We start from the raw sequence: 25,679 nt of genomic DNA, 5'->3' as shown, positions 1-25,679 counted from the left end.
GTCATGCACTGGGTGCACTAATGTAACACAGCAGCCATGTTGTGAATAAGATCGCCATGCACGGATCCACTAATGTAACCAAGCAGCCATGTTGTGAACAAGATCGCCATGCACTGGGTCCACTCATGTAACACAGCATTCATGTTGTGTACAACATTGCCCATGCACTGGGTGCACTAATGTAACACAGCAGCCATGTTGTGTACAAGACTGCCATGCACTGGGTGCACTAATGTTACATAGCAGCAATGTTGTGTACAAGATTGCCATGCACTGGGTGCACTAATGTAACACAGCAGCCATGTTGTGAACAAGATTGTCATGCACTGGATGCACTAATGTAACACAGCAGCCATGTTGTGTACAAGATTGTCATGCACTGGGTGCACTAATGTAACCCATCAGCCATGTTGTGTACAAGACCGCCATGCACTGGGTGCACGTATGCAACACAGCAGCCATGTTGTGAACAAGACTGCCATGCACTGGGTGCACTAATGTAACACAGCAGCCATGTGGTGAACAAGATTGCCGTGCACTGGGTGCACTAATGTAACACAGCAGCCATGCACTAGGTGCACCAATGTATCACAGCAACCATGCACTGGGTGCACTAATGTAACACAGCAGCCATGTTGTGAACAAGGTTTCATCAAGGTCAAACTTTGGTGTTTTACCATTGACTCTGTCATTTATTATTACAATTATGATCGTGTGTAAAATCAGTTCAATTTGGGAGAGTTTGAAAACCCTTGGCAAAATTATTCCCCAGCATTGCAGGACTGAGGAGTCAACTCATAACCTTAACGATAAAGACATCAAACATTTCATATGAGGATAGAGGTCAAACATTTTATATGTGATCTTTCTTTTATGGGTTTAGTATTGAAGGAAGGTTAAAGAACACCAAATATATCAAGATAGTTTATTGTACACATACATGAATACTAAGTCAATGTTAATGAAGGAGACAAATGTCACAGAAGTGATTTGTTCATAGAGTAAACAAGAGAAGACTGTTTCCACACAAATGTTAAGAAAATCCCAAACTGAAGCAATCACAAGGTCAGTAATCTAGGCTGTCAGACAGAATGTTTCCTGGTTAACTACAAGCTATGTAGGATTCTCCATCAAGTAATAAACAATGATTTAATTTTATAATGAAATTTTAAATTAGGAAATTCTATCTGACATTTCAGAATAGTACCTTTGCATAATCTAGAACTACTACAATAATAACACCTGAAATGACATTTTTGTCATAGCAATATAACATGTTCAAAGTTTTGTTGAATACGTTATCAAAAACATCCAAATGACATTCTATTATCTACAAGTTTCATGTTAGTAAATCTATGTTCCTCTAGAAAGAGAAATTTCAGTAACCAGAACACTGGTAAATAAGATTAATCAGGACAATATATAACATAGCAATATTACCCTTTTACATGTAAACAAAACCAAAGTTATAAAGTGTGTAACATGAAATTCAACCCAAAGTGAAAAAAACACTCATCTATGTGGAGTAAATTAGTCATCTACAATATTACAGGACTATGTAACATTCCAGCACATTTCACATGCTTTTTACCAGTGTTATTGATGTAAGTAACCAGAATATATTTTTTAATAATTAATTGGCAGGTATCTAAAGTATGCAAATTGTCAATTGCCAAATATCATGAACATGAATTTAATGAATGAAAAAATGTAAGTGAAACATGTTAAAATATGCTAAAATGTCTTTATGAGATAGAAAACTTTAAACACACTTCCCTCCTTACTGTAATATTCCATTCCCAAAAGTAAACACAACTATACAAATGAAACATGTACATATAAATAGATATTGCACAAGGTATGGACAGTCTCTACATTAATGACAGCATAAAAATACCCATACTTCACACACAGAATCACCTTCTTCAAACCATTGGACTTTTCTCATCCGCAGACTCATGTGAAATATGGTTATTTCTTTACTTGATGAGCTTGCAGAAAAGGGTTGGCATATGCTGCTATTTTAAAGAAATAAAATTGTCTTCCATAGTTGTTGAACGATTTATAAAAATTAACATTAACTTCACTACCAAGTTCGTAAAGTCTTTAAAGTAGAATGAAAATTACAGAAAATTGAAATGTGCAAATAACAAAGCAGCATCTTCCACCAGTGTCCGGCGTGCCAACCCTCTCTGACCACTGACTAGGTACACACAAGAAGTGATCACATAATAATGTTTTCATGAGAATGTCCAAGTAATGGTCCATATTATGTCGGCACATGTGAAAATATTGGTCCCAGCAGTAAGTTAAAAACAAGAATAAAAGTATGTATGTATACTAGTATCAAAAGACAAGAATGGGACCATAATTGCAAATCTCAACTCTCTTCCTATTAATAATAATGAACAAAAGAAGCCAAAATCTTAGAACAAATTTATTACTGATTTTTACCACTAACGTAGGTTTGACAACGACAATGAATGAAATGAAGAGGAAACTAAGGAAACTGATCTGTGTTCCATATGTTGTTTACTTATCACTGTCAATAATGAGCCTCTCTGTACGAGAAAATAAATAAATAAAATAAATAAATGTACACAAAATACAGTCATGAATAATGCAAGTGCCATTCATCCAGTAAAATAATGATGAGAGTAAGAATGCGTCTCTAAAATCACCTACACATGTCCAGCAAACATAAAAAACATAACAAAACAAAAAGGGCGGATTGTTCTGACTCAGATCTTCATAACAGGTATAAACACCATAAAAGAAACCATAAGAAGCTCACACAGAGCCGAGAAGCGTTATATTATGACTGCAGCTAAAGCTCATTCAAGTTGGATAGATTTTCAGACTATTATGCCTTGTTCTAAATAAAAGAAATGTGATAATGAATATTGCAAGTTTAAGAACAATGTCATGATCCAGAAATACTGGGGTTAATGCAGGAAGGTGCCAACACCTCCTATATTGTAATGTTGCTTTGTACCTTCTGCAAGTAACCCCACCAAATGATACAGGGGAAACCCGTTCCGAGTGTTAGAATCCATAGCTCTATAAAACAGTATCAAATTCATGTGGTTGTGAAATTAAGAACTTGGTACAGTATTTTGAGTGTATCTTTAAAAACCTTTTATATTTATAGAAGTGAAGTTTTTTGAAAAAAATAAAGAGAATTTCTAAATTCTTCATTTCACAACCCATACAGCACAAATAAGAGATTCTACAAAATCACTAGCAAAACACAAATGATATGCTTTTATATATGATATTTATAAATAAACCATAATAAACAAAATGCAAGCACAATGTCTGTTCACAACGCTAAAATGTTTATGTATTTACAAAATCTTTTGAATAACCGAACTTGATATCAAGGAAGAAAGCTGATCGTATTAGTCATTATCATAGTGTAGTTGAAACCCTAAACATATGAATGATGGCTTTTTGTGTGCATTAGATTGTCCAGTTTTCCTTTCGAGTTGTTTCATAGAATCAATCAGAATTTATCAGAAATACCAAAAATCTAAAAGCACTTAAAAAGGAGAAATACGAAACGAATCTTCAGGTTAGTAAACTGCACAGTTCGTGTGCAAATGTACACAAAGGATTTCTATGAAAACCTGTACATTCTGGTATGCAATAAAATTGAAAATATTGAATTAATGTAATTAATGTATACAACACATTGTTCACAACATAAAAGTTTCATATAAAATGCCTATTTATGTACAATCACCTGCAAAATTTACATGTATCGAAATGTGCTATATTCACAATTCATGATGTGGTAAATGAAATCTTAAACATTTAAACAACAACATATCATCAACAACAACAAAGCGTGTAACGTCTTAAATGATGAATACCATAATGCTTCCATATTGCACCAGGTAAACCAACTTTGTTACCTCCAACACTACTGGTTATTCTCTTGGAATGTTTAACTTATACATGATTGACTTAATAATGTGTTCAACACAATACTTGAGGTGAAATTCTATCAAAACCCTTAACATTGTACACTCAAGAAGCAAACAAAACAAATCAAAATACAATGAAACCATATAAATCTCTAATAATAAATGGAACCATTTCAATACTAAAGCAGGTGGAGGTGGTCATGCTTCTGAGACAGAGGTGAATACTAGCTGTAATACTTGACTGCAGGGACACTACCATATGGGACTCGTCGTCTCAACAGACATACTCGGTCATATACTGGCAATAAGTCGCCAAAAGATCTAGGCTGCACCTGTAGACTGCAGTAGAGGAAAGGATTATGGAAAGTGTTGGTTGGACAGACATGAGGGTAGTGATCTGCATGCTGCTTTTGTCAAGTCACATGGAATGCTGTATTTATGTCATGGAATGCATCACTGTTTGTGAAGGTACTCAACTACAGAAGTAATGTACAGATGCTGTAAGTTTCAAAGCTGATACAATGGATTTCAAATGTAAACATTTAATAAAGCCTGGATTTCTGAGAAATGGCTTAGACATTATATTATGGCAGAAGTAAATGAAACCTGAAAGAAAAAAAATAAAAAGAATATAAAATAGGAATTCTACATCAGAATCATGAAAGTCAGATCTTTTTCAGCACATGTAAAGATTTAAAACCTTGCAAGTCATATTGTGTGGGGAGTCACACGACTATCGAACAGGTAAAATGTAAAACAAATCAAAATTAACATGTGAAATAAATAGATCATCAACTAATTTTTCTACAGCATTGAGCTTAGAATCAACCCAGGATTCTAAAACAAGAACCACACCTAAATAAAATTTACACTACATAACATCAGTAAATTTAAGGAATGTTACATAAATATATGTACACCACATAGAACATAACATTAAGACCATGAATGTATGGATAGTTAAAATGAGACTCAGTCTAAAAGTCTGGTTATATGCAACTAAGTTCTCTCACATATATACGGCAGCGTATGATGCCAAAATGACATTCATTGTACATCAATTATACACATGGTTGTGTGAGATGACATCAGAACACTCCCTAAGTCTCTAGTGAACACTCCGATAAAACCCTGACCATGCACGCGTCTTCATACGAAGTCTATCACGACTGCTGCGATCTTCTGTATTCACAAGAACACACTTAGAACTGGTACACCTGTTGTATTGTATATAGTACACGTTACAACAACGATATTCTACACGAGTCTGTAATGGGCGAGCCCAGGAGTAGAGTTTCAACTCTTGGGCATCCCCGTTGGTGCACTGTCCCGATTATCATTGCCGTTGTCGTCTCGCCACTTATCTACCGATCTTCTACGTGCATTCATGAAAAAGTTTGCAACAGTTGTGACTTCCAGGCCCAGTTGTTGGGCAATGGTGGCTTGCATTTCTTTTGAAGGCCGTTTTGTCTCCTTAAATATTGCATGCAGGGTTCTTCTCTGAATGTCAGTAAACACAAGTCTTGGCTTTTTTGGGCCCCGGTTCTCCTGTGTAGAAATCTCCGACTCTTTTCGCTTGACTGCTGAAAATACACAAACAACAACTGATTAAATCTCTAAAACATTACCGGTATTTTAGTTAATTATATTGGTTGTGATCTTACAATATTCTGAAGAAGAGTTCTGTAATAAGTTAGTAATGTAAAGCTATAACATATGTTGATGTAGCAGAAATTATGCAGAAGTCAAATCAATGCAATATACCACATTCCATTGCTTACATCAAAACTTGAACTTTCCCTTAAACAATTGTATGTCATTGTAAAGAAGCAAATATTACATGGCATAATTAACAATATTCAGATTTAAAACAAAGACCAGGTATAAGCCTGATTTCATAAAATCTCCCCACAAATCCCTGATAAGGTGGCTGTGTCAAATACCGTTAATTAATTTTCCCTGCGACCACCTGGCCTGGGATTAGTCATATCAAAGTAGTCAAAAGTCATTTTGTCAGGATTTCAATTGTCGTCATTGCTATAGCAACACAGTCCATTATCAAATATTTAAATATGTTCTCATATATTTTATCTCCTGTTTGGCACTTACAACAACACAATAACACTTACAGTGATAAAGACTTTTAAGTAATATTTCTATGTTTACAGATCTGCATTCAGCAGTAAATATTAAGGCACTAGCAAATAAATATAATAAAACACATGAAAAAAAAGGATTAAGATTTCAGTTGTACAATCATCTGTTACAAACAGAAATACTAACAAGTAATGCTAGGCACCCTTTTTGTACTACTTTTTTCCAATTCTATCTTTTAATTCATTTAAAAAAATCATTACAGTTAAAAACAATTTGAGAATACATTTTGCTCTCATACGCTTCAACTTTCGTCATCTTCCAGTGAGAAATAAGTACAAACTGATTCCTCACTCCCAATATTTCTCATACCATATCTCAGCAATGTTAACAGTAGTAAAACAAAATCATGTCAATTGTAAATGGTTCTGCTGCTATCAAACACAAGAGAAACCATTGCCTAAAAAGGCATTTACCTAATTAACCACTTAACTTCATTATCTCGACAAGTGACTTTGCCCATTTTCTTCCTGTATTTTCCAGGGCTTGTTTTTTTAGGATCATTTACCCGCAGAAAATTCAACGAAGCATGTGCTGTTTTCTATTCATCTCTGGAAACGCTACATAATCAGATGTTGTCTAGAATTACTTGGGTATTTATGGTGCGATAATTTAGCTGCCTACTTTACTGGGACAATATTCCAGCCTTCAGCTCAACTTTCCTGTGGGCCTGCCATGCCTCGTTTCCCCCAGATCCTGCTTATGTTGCTAGGCAACGACTGCCTAATGCCTCTATACAGAACACTGTCTTGACAATAATAAAGTGAAACTAAAACAAGCCAGTTACAGATAAAATAAAATAAGACAAGTTATAACCATATAGATTCTACTCTAATACTTGAAACTGACCTCCAGCCTATCACAAGACCAACACTACTTTCTGCCACCCAACCCCCTCTTCACCATGGAACACCCCTATCCTGTATCCCCCTCTACCCTGTACACCGACTGACAGCAAGGTGCTTTGGGTCTGGCCGCCTTTTGTCACTATCATTCCACTCCTGTTCAGCACAATTCTGCCACGTTTCATGACTGATTGGAATAACAGGAATTTCAATCACGTCCAGAAAATGCTCGCCAGTTTGTCCGATGAAGGGAGCACAAGATTGCCTCATTTATTTGCAACATACAATGATACTTTTGTGATTGCATTCTTCTGCTCTGCTTGAGGCAAGATTCATAGTAAATCAAATTAAGGTTCATGTGTTGTTTTCCAGTTTTATTGACAAGAAATAATAACTTTGAAATTATGACTAGTGAATAGATCTTTGACCTTGACAACTATTGCTGGCCCATGAAAATGTGGCAAAACTAATGATTCAAAGGAGGCTAAGCTTTATTGATTGTTAGATCAAGTTTTTAGCAAGAGGAGACATGATATGGTAGCATTCATTGTTTAAGAAACTTAACTACCCTTGTAATTACTGAGCTTTTATCCCCATCTCCAGTGTCCTGGGACTTTCCAGTGTAAAGAGTATTATTTTTTATGAGTTTTGTATGCTGTGTATAGATGAATATGACCCAAGGGACTGCAGAATAAACAACCATCAGCCTCCTATCCGTTTTCAAGAATATTACCCAAAGTTCTTAATGATATTTCCTCCCACAAGAAACATACAATATTTTCATAGTATTCATATTGAATTTTTAACGCTTCTTGCGACAATAGATGCCAACTATGCATCAGGATAAATGAGTCTAAATTTATATATCCAAATATGGAAGTGGTTTGAAAGAACAGGGAACAAAGCTAAAGAGCTTCTTATCCACTCTACTAACTGGCTAACTCTTCTCCAAGACAATAAATGTTATTGGCAATACAACTGGGGGACATTTCACCAGCTCTCACAAATCCGCACATGAATTGGGGTAAATATTCCCAACATTAGAAAAATAACTTTAGCAAACACTCGTAGGGCTGCAAGAAATTTAAGTTCAATTAGCTGCCCCGAACTCCAAACATGACGTTTGAGAGAAGCCTTGCCATTTGAAGAAGAGAAATTGTTTTATAAATGGCTGCTATCCTTTAAGATGCTTTATGTCGATCTTCAAGAGTGATTCTGTTTGCTGGAGAAAGAAAAATCAATACTACCTCAATCAAATTAATCGCATGTAAGAACATAAAAATATTCTGTCAGTAGATTTGAAAGAACGCGCTTCTTTAAGACCTAAAAGTCATTAAACAATATTATTTCCAGAAATGGCCATAACACTTAAAGACCCATTTGGATGTGCATTTGAGAAGGAACAAAATGTTATGTTCAAGGAATAAGAAGTATGAGTACAAAGCACAAAGAGCTCCTTTTGAGATGGCATTAGCTGGCTATGGCAGACTTGGAAATGAATGGGGAATTTATGTCAGGGTAATCAGAGTCCTTGTTTCAAACAATGCAATGAATATGAACAAATTACTTGTCACTTGTAAACACCAGAGCCTGCGAGGTGAAAACAGGACTATTCCATTTAAGTCTCGTTTTGCTTTACTAGTTCTGCTTTATGTTGGTGTGGCCGCAGAATAAATTCCATTAATCCTGGGAGCCAAGGGAGGTGAAATGTGGAGCCGACAAGCCATAAATTAGCTCATTTCCACAACCATGAGGCCAACTTTAGGGTGAGATGTTATTAGCGCCAATACCAATAGAAGCCTGCCCAGTGCCTCAATATTTGGTGATTCTGTGAAGCAGAATTCTTTCTGGAATTAAACAGAATTTTGACAGTTAAGTTGCCACAAGCTTCTGTACATTCCAGCTTGAAATTATTCATGACCAATTCGACTAAATAGGGAGAATTTTTCCATAAAGCCTCTGTAAATATGACATTTTTGGAGATTCCCATGGCATGGAATAAATTTCTCAACTATTTGAATGTATGGGAATGACTGAAAACAAATTATGAGCCTTGTGTTCTCCAGGAGCAAGGTTCAAGTACTTTATAACAACAGGGGTAGCCGCTGTCTGTTCCATCAATGGTAGGTAAAGCTCTAGCGGACATTTATTTTATGCCCTCTTAACGGGTTCTTTACTTGTGAATCTGTGGATTACTTCATGACACACTGGACACTGTCTACTCTCAACTTAACTCCGCTGAAATACACTCTTTATTGGGTGTTTTAAAATTTAAGACTGTAATGAAAATATTTTGAATTTTTCTACAATTACCATAGGTTCAATTAAGACCAAAGCATGATTCAACATGGTCTTAAATGAGTCATCTGCCTAAGAGAATAACTAACAGAGTAAGCCTTGGAACAAAGCGTTAGTGAATGTGGACTCCTGTAGTTGTAGGAGACATATCATGCCATGACATGGCGCAATATCCACATGTTATCAGGGACACTTCACTTCACAGTCTTTTTGAAAAACATCAGTTTTCATTTTATTCAGCTTGAAATGTTTAGATGCAAAGTGTTCTTACAAAGTGAAGTAGTTCGTTTGTTAACAACAAAGCTATTTGGGTTAATAGATCTACAGATAAGGGACATAGCTTTCTTTACATTACATTTAGCTTCCTTAATTAGATGTACACAAAACTACCAAAGACATTACATCAAATCAGAACTAAGATAGCCAGAGATGCCAAAGTATAATTAACGCTTAATTTGTATCAAAATTATATGAGGCCATAAATTTGTATTATGGACTGCTGAATGAATGTTAACTTGTAATGAAAAAAAATGAAGTGTATTCTAGCATGAAAGTGAAATGATACAAAGCAGTTAAAGTAAGGCTCCATCAGCCTTGTTGTTATGATTCTTCAAACAAACCTAGAGGCCACAGATGCCAGACACCAGGCCAAAACAAAGACAACCCAAAACCACAATTTCCAACACAATTTCTCAAGTACAAAAGGTTTAGGTGGGAGTTCTGCCTCAGTGAGTACAACACCTTTTGGAGATGGAGTTGTTATACTCGCTAGTAGCACGGATGAATGGTGGCACACGACTGCTGCGATCATATCGCAATAATTTTCCATACAATCGTCGTGTCACAAAAGGCAACTTGGTGCGTTGGAGTATACCAGATGACTTGAGCTAGAGTCAGGTAGCTTAAAACAGCAGTAAAATCAGCACCCCAGGGAAAGCCATACAAATGAAATAAATTAATGAAAATATACATGATTGATCCCATACATTATTCAGTAATTCAGATTTGAAAACAGAAGTAGTAATTACAGAGACAAAACATTCACCTCCCGTAAGGAATGGTGTACTGTTTTAAAGAGAAGACTCATAGTCTGTGTAATTTGCGAGTGATGAGTCGAAGCATATTAAATGCACATGCCTAAGAAACCCATTTGGAATGAGACCGAAAAACACTCAGGCTGCCCAGTAATAAACACAAATATTTAAAATGACAAATGAACAGATAAAGACATTAATTGCTGATATTTAAATCACATTTTCCCTTTTGACAACCCCTTTAACCTTTTAATTGATGGGGAACAAAGATTAGAAATGTACTGAGGGCATTTAAATGACTAACATTTTTCCGACAACTTATTTTTCAAATAAAAGTTCTCATTAAACCTGCCATTAAAAGCCAACATATTAATTTCACCGAGACCGTTTAGCATAAACAACAGCTGAAGAACTCAGATTAAAATTCTAAAATCTTAGATGAATTTCTCAGCCATGAAGGGTTTTCTCAAATAAGGAATCAGGAATGTAAATTAAGAGCAAAAACTTGCTCATCCGAAAGCACCATTTTCCAAACTGCTAACTGTAAAGTAACAACTACAATTGTAGCAGCTCTGTCAGCAGGCTGGTTTCCTTGGTGACCTAGCTGCTGCATCCTGGAAGTAAGCATACACTCCACCATTCCTTTTGTCGGCAATAACCCACCACTCTCGCAATATAAACACAATTTATGGAAGCGAACACCATTATCACATGGGAAAAAAGAAGCTGGTCTTGAATTATTCATTCCCTTCAGCACAGGTAAACTTTGCTAATGAAAACAGGTGTTTTCAGGTTAATATCACCTCAGACCGTACATGGGCAAATGCAGGAAACATGTTAATCATTCCCGGTAAGGTTCCATTACCAGCCTGGCTACAAGATCTGACAGATTCATGCCTTTCTTCTACATCCCAGTATTCAATCAGGAGGAAACCTATGAAATTAATTGCATACAACACCAGCACACAGTTTCATTGCTGAATCTATTTAGAATTATCCAAGAATTGCCTGACCATTACAGAATTATGACAAAAGAACCCCGGTACAAGACAAATAGGAAATATTTCTCCAGTCACAGTGGCTAAATAAAATGTTCTAAATGTTCCCTATATGGTATAGTTTATTGTGGAACCTGCCAGTTGCCAATGAATTATTCACATCTGTATCTTTTCTAATCTCTATGTAAGAAAGGTACAGTAGAATGATTTGTAGGTAATATGAGGCAGATCTTCCAGCCAGACACTGCAAGAGTTGTAGGTAATATGAGGCAGATCTTCCAGCCAGACACTGCAAGAGTTACACTTATTTATTAAACTTGTTAATAAAATGTTTTCTTTGAATTAGAAAAATGTACTTTATATAAACTCTATATTAAACAATGTTTTAATATTTGACAGAAAATAATATGGCTAATCAAAAGTGGGCCAGTAAAAAATCTCAATATTAGTTGATGTTATTAAATTTGGAGATTTTGTGTGTAGAGATGCAGAGTTTTTGTCAAGTTAGTGTGGCAGGTGGCCTGTTTTTGGCAGCTGTCCCCAGTCGGTGGTGTAAGTGTGGCAAACAAAGGGAGCAGGGATTCTTCCAACACAGCCCTTCAACCGCCATGCTTTACACTAGCTCCCTGTCAAACATTACACTCTCAGTTAAATATTAGCTCTTCTTCTTTTCAACATTTTTTCTTTCAAATAATGCATTTTTTTCAAACATTACTAACGTCAAAAGGCTTCTTGTGACTTTCTTAAAGGTGGATTGAACAAAACTGTATATATGATTTTTTCAATGCTTCACTAAAAGCTTCAAACAGTTAACAATGTGAAGAATCATTGGACTTTGTTAAAATGAAATATGATTTACCAAACATCACCCAATAGGTATTTTTATTGAAGAAATCCAGCATTTGAAAAGTTCAATATTTGTAAAGTTTTGCTTAATGAATTAAATTAAATGAATACACAGTGAAGTCTACCTTAGATAATATTTACATTCATTTAATTGAAACCAGTTAAAATGAGGATTCATAACGCCTTAGGGTTAAACAATAATGTTCACTATCTCGATGATCATCAAAGTGCCAGACAAAGAAATATGTCCAATCAAGCATGACATCTAATTAAAATGTTGGACAGTTGCTGACCATACCATGTGAATGATCTGAACACGCACGCCACTGTCCTCCACTTTCACCAGTCCTTTGTTTACATACAACCAAATTATATAATACTATTATAATCAGTGTGACTTCATGGTTCCTTAACCATTCTGCATTAAACTCATTTCTTTCAACATTTGAAAATGAAATATTTTTACAAATGGCCTTAATTTCAAGTTACCTCTGAAGACATAAGAGCTGATGGTAGTTCTGTAAGTTTATCATCACTAGCACCACTTCAACCATGATCATCAACAATCATTAACATGTATAATTATGACGTATGACTTCAATGAGCAATCTCATTGCATTTAATTCAATTAACAGTTTCATAAATAGCATGCAGTTTCTACTTGTAAATTCACCAACAGATACTATTTAAGTATTGTTCTAGCACATAATTATTTGATTACTTTTTAAAATCTAAATCACACCATGAAAAGTACTGAAATTGAAAAGAATAATTATACATCTGATTTTGACTCCACATGCAGAATTTATAAGTGTTGTCCATTATTCCATGCCAACCCAGCATAATGTTCCCTTGAAGCATGCAGAGTATACAATCAGGATATATTGGTGTTGGTATTGAATTAGAATAATACATGAAACCAAACGTTTCTTTCACTTATTAAATGACAAAAGTAGTTTAATTATACTACAATGAAATGTCACATAATATGGAAGAGTGACCCAGCAAAACGTAGTAAATTGTTAACCACTATGAAGTATCCTACTTAACCGTTTACAAAACAAACATGGGCATGACTCGGCTTGTAGCTTATTTTACATACAGAACTGAAATTTAATCTTTAATCTACCACAAAACAGCAATGGCTTTTCATGCAGCAGGTTAGCAGGATACCATATACCCATTCCATTCGTTCCGCATAGCAAAAATGTATAAATATGTAAAGGCAGTCTCATTAGAAACAGGTGTATTATATATCTGTTTAATAAAATCTAATTCAGGTCTATACAAATCAGTGCCTGTAACAGGATTTATTTTGAAATTAATTTGAAATTTGAACATTATCAATATGATAGATATCCTTTTCCCAACTAATATGAGCCTAAGATGACGTCGCCTATTTCTGCAACTGCCTTCATAACATGTAACTAAGGAATACATTTGCACGCATCATATACTGCATATTCAGTGTTATTTTGGTGGTCAGCTACTGTTATATATCTAGAATGCAGTTTAAGGCGCATGTTGGGTATAATCTGGAGTAGTCATTTACAGCGGATGCATGTATGTATACCTATATGTAAGACTACTTCACCCGTGTCCGCGTGGAACACCATCATCGCTAAAAACGGGAAAACACGTGAAACTACATTTACCAAATGGATGTCTTGAATATAACAAGTCAAATAAAATAAAATAGATGAAAATGTAGGAAACTTAGAACTAAAGTTGTATAATAAACTACTGAACTGCATTATATGCAATACATTATATGACAGGCTAGCTGAATATTTTTTTTGAAATGAAAGTCTTCAAAAAGAGTAAACTTTTAGTAGTTATTTTTAATTTTTTGGCTTGTTTTGAGATATATATATATATATATATAAAAATGTAAATACATGAAATATATATTCGTTTTCTAGGAAAACAGTGGGTAAAAATTATCAACATTTCAATTTTGAACCACACCAACATGGCATTTTTAGGCATTTTCTTTAATTGGATACAAATCTACCTCAGTAAAACTTTTGAAAGGGAAGTATTTATTTTGAGAACATTTTCAGCTTGTTGTTGGTGAGTTCAAACATCAGGTGCTTTCATGGTCAAGTATTCTCTGTCTGTAAAAAAGAGTAAGAGCAGCAAGTCTGCATTATTTCATACTGAAACGCACAACAGTTTTGGTGGACTGAATAAATGACAAGAACCAAAACTTTAGCTATAGACACGAGAAAATAACTTGTTCTATGAAAGCACTTGCTGTATAAGTATAGAACATGCGTTCTATAACAATGTTAGTGAAGAAACAGAAAACTTTCAAACAGACAGTTTACTGTAAATATAATAAAAGGTATGTAAAAACTTTTTGTTCTAACTATAACAACCGAAAACCCAAATTTAGTATGAACAAGAAATAAACAAGTCAAAGGCTGTTTTTGCCAATGACCATAGAAACAAAATTAGTAACAACATACTTTCAAAAATACAGTTTTAGTTCTTTATTCAATTCACTCCACCAAAGACATATTTAATAAATAAGACTTTTTCCCCCTTATCTTACAATTAATTTAAAAAAATGCCCCAAAAGGTGCACACGTCCATACATGTAGGAAACATACCAAAAATACATAACCCCCCTGAGGGCCTGTTTCTCATGTTTGTTAGTAACTTGTTATAAAGATTGATGCAAGGATTTACCAGCCTTCCCCAGTTTATACCTTTCACATGAAGGAGGCTCATAGGACCAGCCAGATTACACTGTGAAACCATTCATATTTCTTTGACCAAGTAAAGTCATTGTTGTAGACCCGTTGGAAGTATTTTGCAAATTCTGAACACATCTCTTATCTAACCTGACCGAGCTATGAGTTTCCTTCATGTATAGCATTGTAAATATGTTGAACAGGCTTGCTGGTCTTACCCCATAACTGAAAAAATAAACACAATATACATAAGTTAAATGAACAAAAAACAAACAGAACAAGCAAAACAAATTTGATATAAAGTCCAAGATTTTATACCAAATTCTGATGCACTGCTAGCAAACAATATATATGAAGCTCTACAACACATATGAACATAATGCAATGTTAAAAGACTATATTGCCATAGAATTATAATCAGGCACATATTTTGATGTTTCATATCCGCTGAATGCTGAAAAAGCAAACATTGACATTGTGATAATGAAAGATAAACTTGTGATAGGATCCACTTAAACACTTATTACTCCTGTTCATTTTTTTCAATGTATTTGCCTAACAGTAAGGCATTTATTTAGACTGTCACTCTCCCCAAACATATGTATAAGATAATGAAGAATGTTTCAACTATGAAAGGCATTGGCTGAGCTCTATGATTCACCTAAATTTATTTGTTGTTTTTAAAGGAAATAAAACATTGTAGTACAGTGGACTGTAGATATCTGTACCATGAGAAACCCGTTTTACTACCAAACAAAGGACAACAGACTTAATACTCTAATTATCTTCCAAATGTTCTCATGTACATAAATTACCATACAGATTGTTGAGTAAATGATGAGAATTGGACATAAACTGCAAACAACTGTCTGGTGACATGGCTCCTTGCATAACAGAAGCTTTTCACTGTCATAATTGGGATTTTAGTACTTGCAATACCTAATAACGGAACCTGTTTTCGCAAGGCCTAGCTGTGACCACTGACATAATTGGCTGATGATGCTGAATGGTGGCCGCCATTTGTTGTCATGTGGACACTGTTTAACAAAGAGCAGGCCTCACGCTGGCGGACAACAGTGCTCCATGATGGCACAAGACCACTCTCTCTTCACAAACACCACTGAACACTGACAATGGCAGCCATTAGCTAGAGTAAACACCCCCCTAAACATGACAATGGTTCATGTAAGAATAAAGACATTAAAGGAAATGACTTTGTTGACCATCCAGGTTAACATTTATGTAACACTACAAAGTAGTTTGTAATGGTCATGAGGATAGCTATCAAAGCTTAAATTGGGTGTTAGCATTCTATCATCTGACAAAGTAGTCATTACCACAAACTGTCAAATGTAAGTGAACCATAAATGAAAATTCTCTAAATAATGGATTTAATCTTCATTTCAAAATCATGTTTTCTGACATTCAATGTTTAAGAAAGGACAAATTATTCACAGCATTTCGACTTAGAAGGTTATTACAGATATCAAAAATACCAGACCAAAGAAAGACAAATTTTAAGAAGCATAATAAAAACCTGGTTTTTATATACAAACAAAAACATAATAACAGCCCATTTCAATATACACTGTGACAAGATCAATAGGCTGTATTTATCAAAACATAAAAACATAGAAATAATTTTGAAAGACACTGTATGATCATAGTGTTATTATTTTGTGCCAAATATTGAATAGAGCCATTGTTCAGGTTTTGTAACCATTAGTAAAGGTAAATAGGAGGCTATGGCTAACCTAACAAAGAAGACCGTTAGCATGTGACGCTCTTTCAGACCTTTTGTGATAGCTGGTGAATATTTTATGAAACATAAATTTGCACAAGTCCTCATTGAAATGTGGCCATATGTTACCAAAGCCTTCTATCCCAGGCTCAGCAACTCATTATGAATCAGGCTTAAATTATAGCAAATGAACATGAATACTTTATTCTTGAACTTTATAAACTTACAGGCATATTGTCATTCTTCTTCTCATGCCTTAATCCACAAGAATATTTATATCTTATAAATAATTGTATATTTACATTTACTATAATAACAATAATAATAATAATAATAATAATAATAATAATAATAATAATAATAATAATAATAATATTAGTATTATTATTACTACTACTACTACTACTACTACTACTACTACTACTACTACTACTAATAATAATAATAATAATAATACAGCACATGTAAATTGATAAATTACACATGATTTATAATGTATGTGATAGGCTTATTAAGGATACTGTCTTATTTTAGCATTAACATCTTTAACACAACAGTTTAATAATTCAATATTTAAAAGCCAAAATCTATATCTGAATACGAGACGGCTGCCTAAGAAGGTCAACTTATACTGATCAATGGCTGCCAACAACAATAAGACAAGTGATCGAAATCATTTGTACAGTACATATATCTGAAATCAATGTTTGGGAAAACCCACTTCAAAGTCGTCTTTGCTTGTTTGTCATCTGGCGTATTGGTTTGTAATACTTCTGGTTGTATATATGGGTCAACCAATCAATGTAATATTGACAAACACATTCAAAATACAAGCACTATCTGAACCTATAATCAATACAGCAATAAATGGGATCTTGATTAAATTGGTCTCAAAAGATTTGTAAATTCAATAATTGTGAATGAATGTAGAGTTGATTCCCTAGTAAATCATTACCATGTCATAGCTCATCCCACTCATCAAAACAATCAACAAAATGGCCAGAAATGGAACCTGACTAGACCAAACCATACTTACCGTAATGGTGCTAAAAACACAACAAAATACATTTAAGGAAAGTGAAGTTCAATATCAACCATTGTAGAGATGAACCCACCTGCCCTTTCCTTTCTTCATTACTCCTATCTTCTACACATCAACCAATTAAGTTTAATATTCAAACATGTCACTTTCCTTTCTATCATTCCTTGTTTTATTTGCTGCAGGAGAAACCCCTTGAAATATTGATAACATTTTACAGGATCAGATACAATCTTAACATGTTTCTTCTATCTTCTGAAGTTTATTATTTGACAAGAAATTGCACATTAGCAGGAAGACTGAGCGATGAATGCCCCCAGAATGGGTAAGCTTGCAAAGTGGCCCTAGCCTGTACCAGAAGAGACTTTTTTGTCGAAACACTTCACTGCTCAAATTATGTTTTGAAAACTGATTCTAAACTTGAGCATTGCTCAACATTGAGTTTTGGTTCTTGTGAACTATATTAAATCCCCCCCCATCCAACTAACTACAGGCTGTATGTTTGAATTGAATTCCTTGTTTTCAATCTTGTGTAAGAAAAAGCAAAACCTTAAAGAACAAATTCATTTTAAAATGATAATTTCATAACTTTGAGGACGGGCCAAATTTTTTCTACGTTCTCATGATACAGCAGTTGTAAAGCAGAAATGTGGCAGGTTTTTCGAACAACCACCGGCCTCTGTGAAATATATTGCAGGATTGTATGTGCTGACCTACGCCAAATTAATTTCAATAATCAAACGAATATGGACCAACTAAAATGAAAATCAATTTCCTGTATTTTCCTCCGAACTGGTACCACATAAAAAGCAACTTTCAATAACGAAGGTATTATTTCAATGCGGCTCAGGGTTGGCATTTAATCTGCCACACAATTACTTTTGAACAGTTGACAGCCATGTTCTTTGAAAACCATATAATCAGGCACCGTGTGCTTCCTGTTTCATTAATTACACCTGGTGAACAAAGGCACCCTGAAACTTGTTACCACTGGCAACTCAAACCTACAACAGGAACATTGCCACGATTTATAGAAAGTGAAAAAAGGAGTAGCAAACATACTTGGTGCAAATATCAAAGAAAACAATAAGAGCTGTCTGAATATTATATAGTATTATTGTTTTATCTCAGATTTAACCACAGTTTGGGTTAAAATGAATCGCTGTTTATATTATCTAACAGGTTGCACATTATCACCATTACTGAAATCTGGTGGCACCTTTGGTGAACAGAGTATTAACATTATCAGGATGAGCATGCCTAATCAGTGTTTTCAGATGTACCAAGTATACTAGTATTCACACATTATGGAGATAGCCCAGCACTTGCTAGACCCCCACAGGATGCACATCTATCTGGTATGATGAACCAAATGCCTTAATAAGAGTGACAATGACTTCAGCACATTCAAACTTGTTTCCCTCCGCTACCATATTATCACCCATACTTCCCCAACAAGCATGATGCCTAGTGACAAACTAATGCCGTTAACAATATCCCTATATTTCTCATATCAACATATGGTTAGGGGCTTAAAAGTTTGAGAAGATTATAAAAAATTTCATCAGCCTGATCACCGCGATAATATGGCAGTTGGTGAGGTTTGCTTTAAGGTTTACGATAGTTAAACAAAGGACATAAATGACAGAATGACTTCTTTCAGCAGATTATGGTAGCAATCCTAGAGAAAATACCTAAGTCCCCATGTAAGATTGATGTTCCTTGGTCTTATAGGGCAGAAGTTGTCTAGATTTTAACTGGCAACTAAACAAGATTTACACTTTCAACTAAAGTGTCTTGGTCTCTACTTTTTCCAACTTAAGAGAAAAACATTACAATGAAGTCATGCATCCTAAGAGTATGTTTCGGAATAATGACTGTAAAAATATCTTCAAATAAAACAGTTTTTACGAAATTCATATTCATGCTAACATAATGCAACTGATAACATGTATAAACTTAAAAACACATTATATGCAAACAAAACAGTGCAACGCAAAAGTAATTAAAATGAAAATAAAAACATGTTCTTACATCGTGAAGATCCATTTGAGACCACAGAGGTACTGGGGCTGGCGGGGCTGTCTATTTCATATTTCACTTCAACAGGCTCATATTTTACTTGAACTTCATTTGAGTAAGATCCAGCATCATTGTTCCAGCGATCTAAAATTTATCACGGACAAATTTTAAGAAAATTTGGTTACTATTAGAAATGATTAATATGTAGTGAGTACTTTTGTGTTAGTCTCTGAACAGGTCAAACAGCTTCATGCAAACCAACTACACATGCCAAATTTCTTGTAATATTTCTCATCTTGCGATCATTCATAAATTTTGTGTTTTTGGTAAGTTATAAAGTTTAAAAAAAAAATGATTGATTTAAAAACTCAGAAAACAAGCAATTTCAATGGGAAAGTTTTTCTTCTGAAAGTACCAATGGGCTAGTAAGGAATATGTATAAGAACAAATAAAGCAAGCAACGCAAGATTTCAAAACAGAAAATAACAACAACAAAGGAAAAGAGAAATGAAAATGGAAAACATACTGTTTATTAATACGGTGCAAAAGGGTTAGTAAAATAGAAGCAAACCACACCATTTTCTTTTAGTTGTACAAAATGTCATAAACATATCGAGATTGTGACTGACTGAATACTCCATAATTCTTGCTCATTGTCAGTTTTGAAAGTGCCAATTTTTGTTTAACCATATTGTTAAACATATCAAGGTTTACTGAATACACTGTTTTTGTTATACTTGGGGCAGATGTACATTCAACAAAAAACATGCCTTTATTTTTTTCAGTTTGGGGTTCTTTTTTTGGTTAATGCTTATTAGAGCGTCCGGCAATCACACCAAAAATGTATAGTCTTCATAAAAATCTTAACACAGAACATTATTATAGTTACTGAATTACAAAATGCTCAAATTTACACTGAATTTCATTTTGAGTGGCTCTACTTTTGTTGTATTGTAAAGGGCCTTTTTGTTCAAAATTCATGGACAGATCATTTCTTCTAAAGCTATTCATAATATTTATGTACTTTGTAGTAAAATGTCTAGGCATGTCTATGTTATATACTACCCATTTACAGTCAGCAATACAAAGGAACAGAACGGTTTATGAATAATTGTAATGAATAAACCATGACGACGTGTCCAATCATTCCAAAATTACACCTTAAGAAATAATACAGAAAGCCTTTAGAGATTTAAATCTATAGAAAATACAACTCTCCCATTCAAACAACAACAATATAAAAGTTGCCTTTGGCCAACTTGTATAATACATAAAATAAACTGTAACATTTTAAAATGAAAATATCTTTGCTTTTTTGATCGTTTGAACTGAATACACACTTCCTATCATAGTGATTGTACAATGTGTGTAATTTAAATGAACAACAGTCAGAAATAAGAACAAATTGAGCCTAAAGACAATTGCAAGATACATTTATATATTTTCAATTAAATGAAAAGGTGTCTTTGTAAATTAGATATCAACTGTTGATATATACAAAATTTAATCTGATTTAATAAAATATGAATGCAGTAAGATTGATGAAATATTTATTAACCCCCTGTGGTGTATGAACTAATGACCAAATCAAATATACATGAGCCCAGAGGCAGTCTATGAATGGGTTAGTTGAGCCTGGTGGTTTTGAAAAACAACTAGCTTTGTCTCTCATAAAAATGACAGATGTTCTGTTGAAGGCCACATTGTCATCTTATTCATGTAAGTAAATGCATTTTGTCTTGGTCCCATTCTAAAACATGGTAATACAACATGAGAAGTGCTTTTTATTGCAATTATTATTGTCTTGCAAAAGATCATTACAAGCTTGAGTCCTTATTCAAATACAGGTCAACATGAGCAAGAAGTCCATCTTACAGTCTCAAAAGTAAATGCAATCATTTTTTCTTAAAAATTCAAATATGAATGAAACGATTAAAGCCAATTAATGGACATGGTCTATTTTTAGACAAAAAAAGAAGATAATTAACACCCCCAACTTAACTCTTGTGAATGTGTTGTACCAGATATGGTTGCCATGGTAACCATTTGAGACATCTGACACAGACACACTCCAAGAGAAATCTGTTTTTTTCCCAATCATGCTTGTTGCCTTCATTTTATAATTTAACACATTTAGGAAAAACAAACCATTGTAGTAGAAATTACCACAAAGGTACTTAGTAAATGGGCAGTCTGCTCTTAATATTAATTCATATACCTTAATTATTATGCTATGAAAATGTCACTACCATTATTACTTATATTGACCATTATTACTAATGGTGTATAAAATATGGTGAAAGTTCAGTTTATGACAAAAAAACAACTAACTTTCTCCTTTGTTTAGTAACTTCCAGTATCCATATTATCAAAGGAAATATTGATATTGAAGAATGATGTATAATTACACATGTTTCAGGTGTTAAAGAAGCATTTAGTGTTGTTAGTATTCAGGCTCTTAGAAGGTTAACATGGGAACTCAAATAGTTTTAAGACTACCGGGTTACACAGGTATTCAACCTCATGCTGAATTCTTTGTTAGGTTCAGCTGGAGTTGATTAAAACTACAACCTAGTTCACTGCACAAAGCAGTTTATCCAGCAACTTCATGTTATTCGCTCACACACATTTTATATTCAATTTTCCAAGATCACAGCAGAAAATTTTCTTGGCATGTGTTGGACGATGCCAACATAGAAATATGCCAGCACCAACAGCCTTTTGAAATACTTTCGGTTAGAGCACAGTGTGTTTATTCAGACTGGCCCCTACTATGTATTATGCATATATATATATATATATATATATATATATATATATATATATATAATTATAGTTAATAGCATGCCATTAATACCAGAACATTAGCTGTGGTGTCAGAATTGCAGTTTATACAACTGTTAGTCAAGTGACCATACCAAATGTTGGTATGATCATAGAGGTAGCTGGTTTAGTAATGTACATATGATTTGACTGCTACATCTACATGGAATAAGGATTATCATACTGTTTACAAAGATCAAGTTTAGCCATTATACATCAATTTACAATCGTATAAAAGCTTCTATGATGATTAAAGAAGTTTATGAGGTGTGGCACACTTGACAAAAGTACCATTTTTCTTTTATGGTAACAATTGTTTTTCACCAAGTACTACCGAAGGTGATGCTTGAAGCCTCATTCATTATTTAGAATTCAAGCTAGGAACTACTATTAGAAAGTATAGCAATATGCTGGGTATATTTGTCAAGTGTGGTGTAGTGTTATAGGGGTAGGCAACATACTGTATGGCATGTAGTCCTCACCTGCTCCCTCTGCCTCAGTCGGCTGCAAACATGCTGTAAACAAAAATATACACATCAACACACAAACTCATACAGAAAAAATGTATTGAAAGGCCATATTATAACTGCCACTTTGTTTTACACAGTGGTCGAAATTAGCACAAGCTCTGCACTGGTACAATGCTTTCCGGGCATGCTAAAATTCCGTGTTTTATACAGCAGGTCTCGTTAAAAATGTAATGTCAAGCAATAGTATAATATTTAGGGCTTGTTCATCCAAAAGACTAATTTTGATGACTGTTTACATATTTAATTTTCTAGAAACAAAACAAAACTTAAAAACTGAATCAACATAAAAAAATGGAGGTTCAATAAGATTAGTCTACACAATAAAATAATTACAGCATTTTAAAAAATAAGACTGAAATATGTAAAAAAAAAAATTGTCCCAAACATAACATAACAAGAATTTTCATGCTTAAGTCTAAATTTAATCTCGTGACAAATAGGTAAACACATACTAAAGGTATTCAATCAGTTAATAGCCTTATACATGATGTGTCAATTCAGTCCTTGAGAAAATCCATATTTAATCCTTTAAAAGTTGTATTGCTAGTAACCTGTTACAGCATGTTTTATACTCCAATACTTTTTGAATTTACAATTTACTCTACTACTATATTTGAGAAACTGTCCTAACTGAATATCAATTTATAATTTAAAAAGACCTTTGTCTAAATCCGAACAACTTTAGGCTTTACATAACTCAGATCTCAGAGTGTCTACCTTAGGAATGGTATTATCTTATTTTATACTTCAGAAGGAAGTTAACTAAACAAAGATGAAAATGCACACAAAGACAGAAGAAGTATTTCTACAAAGTTTTCTAATCTCACCAGAATTTATCAGATCCATTTATTATAGGAACGTGTTTATTACATATTTATAAATTTATTTCAAAAGTGACACTTGTGACTATATTAAAATTCTACATACCAGAATGAAACCTCAATATATGTTTGTTTGTTACTTAATCCAAGTTTTATATGACAGTATTAAAAAATATTACATTCATTATAAGATAATACAAGCAAATTTGTACGCAACTCATATTGAAAGATTCTACAATATGCTAGCTTGTCTAAAAAGAAAGAGTAGAAACTTGCTGTATGACCTTGATTACCTGCCAAACGCAGGGCAGACATCCGCTGGAACTCTGGTTCTTGCAGCCACTTCCACATCCGCCTGAATGTTTCACGACCTGATTTCAGCTTACTCCATGGTTTTGGATTTCTCAGCAAGTCACTCAATGTGCCCTGACTGCGACATAAAACTCGCTGGGCAAACACTGCCTGTGGTATACTGTATCTTTTTAATTCGCTGCTTATTCTCTGGGCCAGCTCCTTCGTATTAATTTCTTCAACCTCTTTCCCATTTTGGTCCATACCCTGATGTTGAGGACTACCACTATGCATGCTGTGAGGAGAGGTGCTTTCCATGCCCGTTGATGGACTAAGGTGGAGGCCATTTGAACCCTGCATCATAGGAATCGGGGAGTCACACTGTTTAATTTTCATCGGTGATTGCATGCGGGACGGGACTTGTGTGTTCTGAACTTGGTATGGATCATAGCCTGTAGAATGATTTGGTGAAAGTATTGGTTTCATTTCTGATTTAGGAGATGGCAGTCCATTTTGTCCCACAACATTGTATGTGTATCCAACTGACTGATTTGAATATCCGTTCATCTGACCCATCATAGTGATTGGTAGTGACACTGGTGTCATCATTTTTTCATAACTGTAAGAGTTTATATTCATGATATTTTCCATTTGTATTCCATTTAAATTATTAACTGGACTTCCGAGCTGGAAATTATTTGTCTGATTTTGTAGAAATTTATCCGACACAGTTGAGATGGGAGGCAGAGGTTGTAGTGGTGTGAGTGTAGCATATGAGTTCGGGCTGTACCCCGGACTAATCCTGCCATTTGACAAGGTCTGGTACTGAAGGTCCCCAACTCCAATCATCTGAGATCTGAACTCGTGAGTATCAATCATACTCACTGGTATCACTGACACAATGTCCGCACGAGTTATTGTTGGAGAGTCTATCTCACCACTGGTTAATTCCGCACTGGGTAGTTCCCCACTAGGTGTTGACTCGGCTACACCTGGACTAACACTAGCACTATCAACACTACAAGGATCCACAAACTCTTGCTTAGGTGTCACTGGAGTGAACTCTTCTTCGCTCGCGTTCTGACTAGAAGTGATCGGTGTTGTCGAAGAATCGTTAATTTGTTGATCGGTTAGTTCACCCATGTTTTCCATCGTCATTCTACAATCAACAAGCGATCGAACAACAAAGAATGATAAACTGTCAAATGTGATAACCTTTGGTAGCGAATTCTGGTTGGTTACTTCGATCCAAAGGGGCTATTACGTACGATCAAAACCGTTGTAGATAAACGCTTCGGCCAACCTCCATGTTTAGACAGCTGTGACCTGCGCAGTAACGGACTGCGCAATGCATAATTAATGTTTCCGCGCATGCGCTGTTCAGTCTCAACGAGATCAAAAGAACCGACCGGTAGCCACATGTTCAAAACTCGGAGAAATGAATATGAATTTGTTCTATTCAGAATTTGTATGAGAACAAAAAAGAGATGAAAGTTTAAAAAGCTTTATACCAGCGGTGTATATTAATAAAATAATAATAAAAAAAGTTAATTCTGAAATGAATTGAAATTACACATTAAACAAAGTCGTTAAATTTTAATTTCTCGAA

The 25,679-nt window shown here is 34.5% G+C and overlaps 1 protein-coding gene across 8 annotated transcripts; it reads right to left on the bottom strand.

Annotated features, from left to right (window-relative positions):
* Window positions 1–911: 911 nt before the first annotated feature.
* LOC128230552 (hepatocyte nuclear factor 6-like) lies at window positions 912–25,405 on the bottom strand. 8 transcript variants are annotated; one of them, XM_052942936.1, is made up of 5 exons: window positions 24,073–25,405; window positions 22,911–22,943; window positions 19,618–19,749; window positions 13,678–13,725; window positions 912–5,512 (listed from the first exon to the last, which is right to left on the bottom strand). In XM_052942936.1, the coding sequence occupies exons 1-5, from the start codon at window positions 25,226–25,228 to the stop codon at window positions 5,226–5,228; spliced, it is 1,656 nt and encodes a 551-aa protein (XP_052798896.1). In that variant the 5' UTR covers window positions 25,229–25,405; the 3' UTR covers window positions 912–5,225. The 8 variants fall into 8 exon arrangements, with proteins under 8 accessions (XP_052798896.1, XP_052798893.1, XP_052798895.1 ...); XM_052942933.1 differs by having other exon boundaries at window positions 22,890–22,943; window positions 24,064–25,404; XM_052942935.1 differs by having other exon boundaries at window positions 24,064–25,404.
* Window positions 25,406–25,679: the final 274 nt, after the last annotated feature.

This window comes from Mya arenaria, chromosome 4 (assembly GCF_026914265.1).
Source record: "Mya arenaria isolate MELC-2E11 chromosome 4, ASM2691426v1".
NCBI lineage: Eukaryota > Metazoa > Mollusca > Bivalvia > Myida > Myidae > Mya > Mya arenaria.
This window is presented reverse-complemented; position numbering and strand designations above follow the sequence as displayed.

Excerpts from the sequence above, each read along its gene's own strand:
- LOC128230552 (XM_052942933.1), bottom strand. The coding sequence starts at position 25,228 with ATGACGATGGAAAACATGGGTGAACTAACCGATCAACAAATTAACGAT. Across the intron at positions 19,750-22,889 it reads TGAGGACTACATGCCATACA|ATCGCTGGAACAATGATGCT; the intron begins GTATGTTGCCTA and ends GATAAATTTTAG. Across the intron at positions 13,726-19,617 it reads CTCAAATGGATCTTCACGAT|CGATGATGGTGTTCCACGCG; the intron begins GTAAGAACATGT and ends TCCCGTTTTTAG.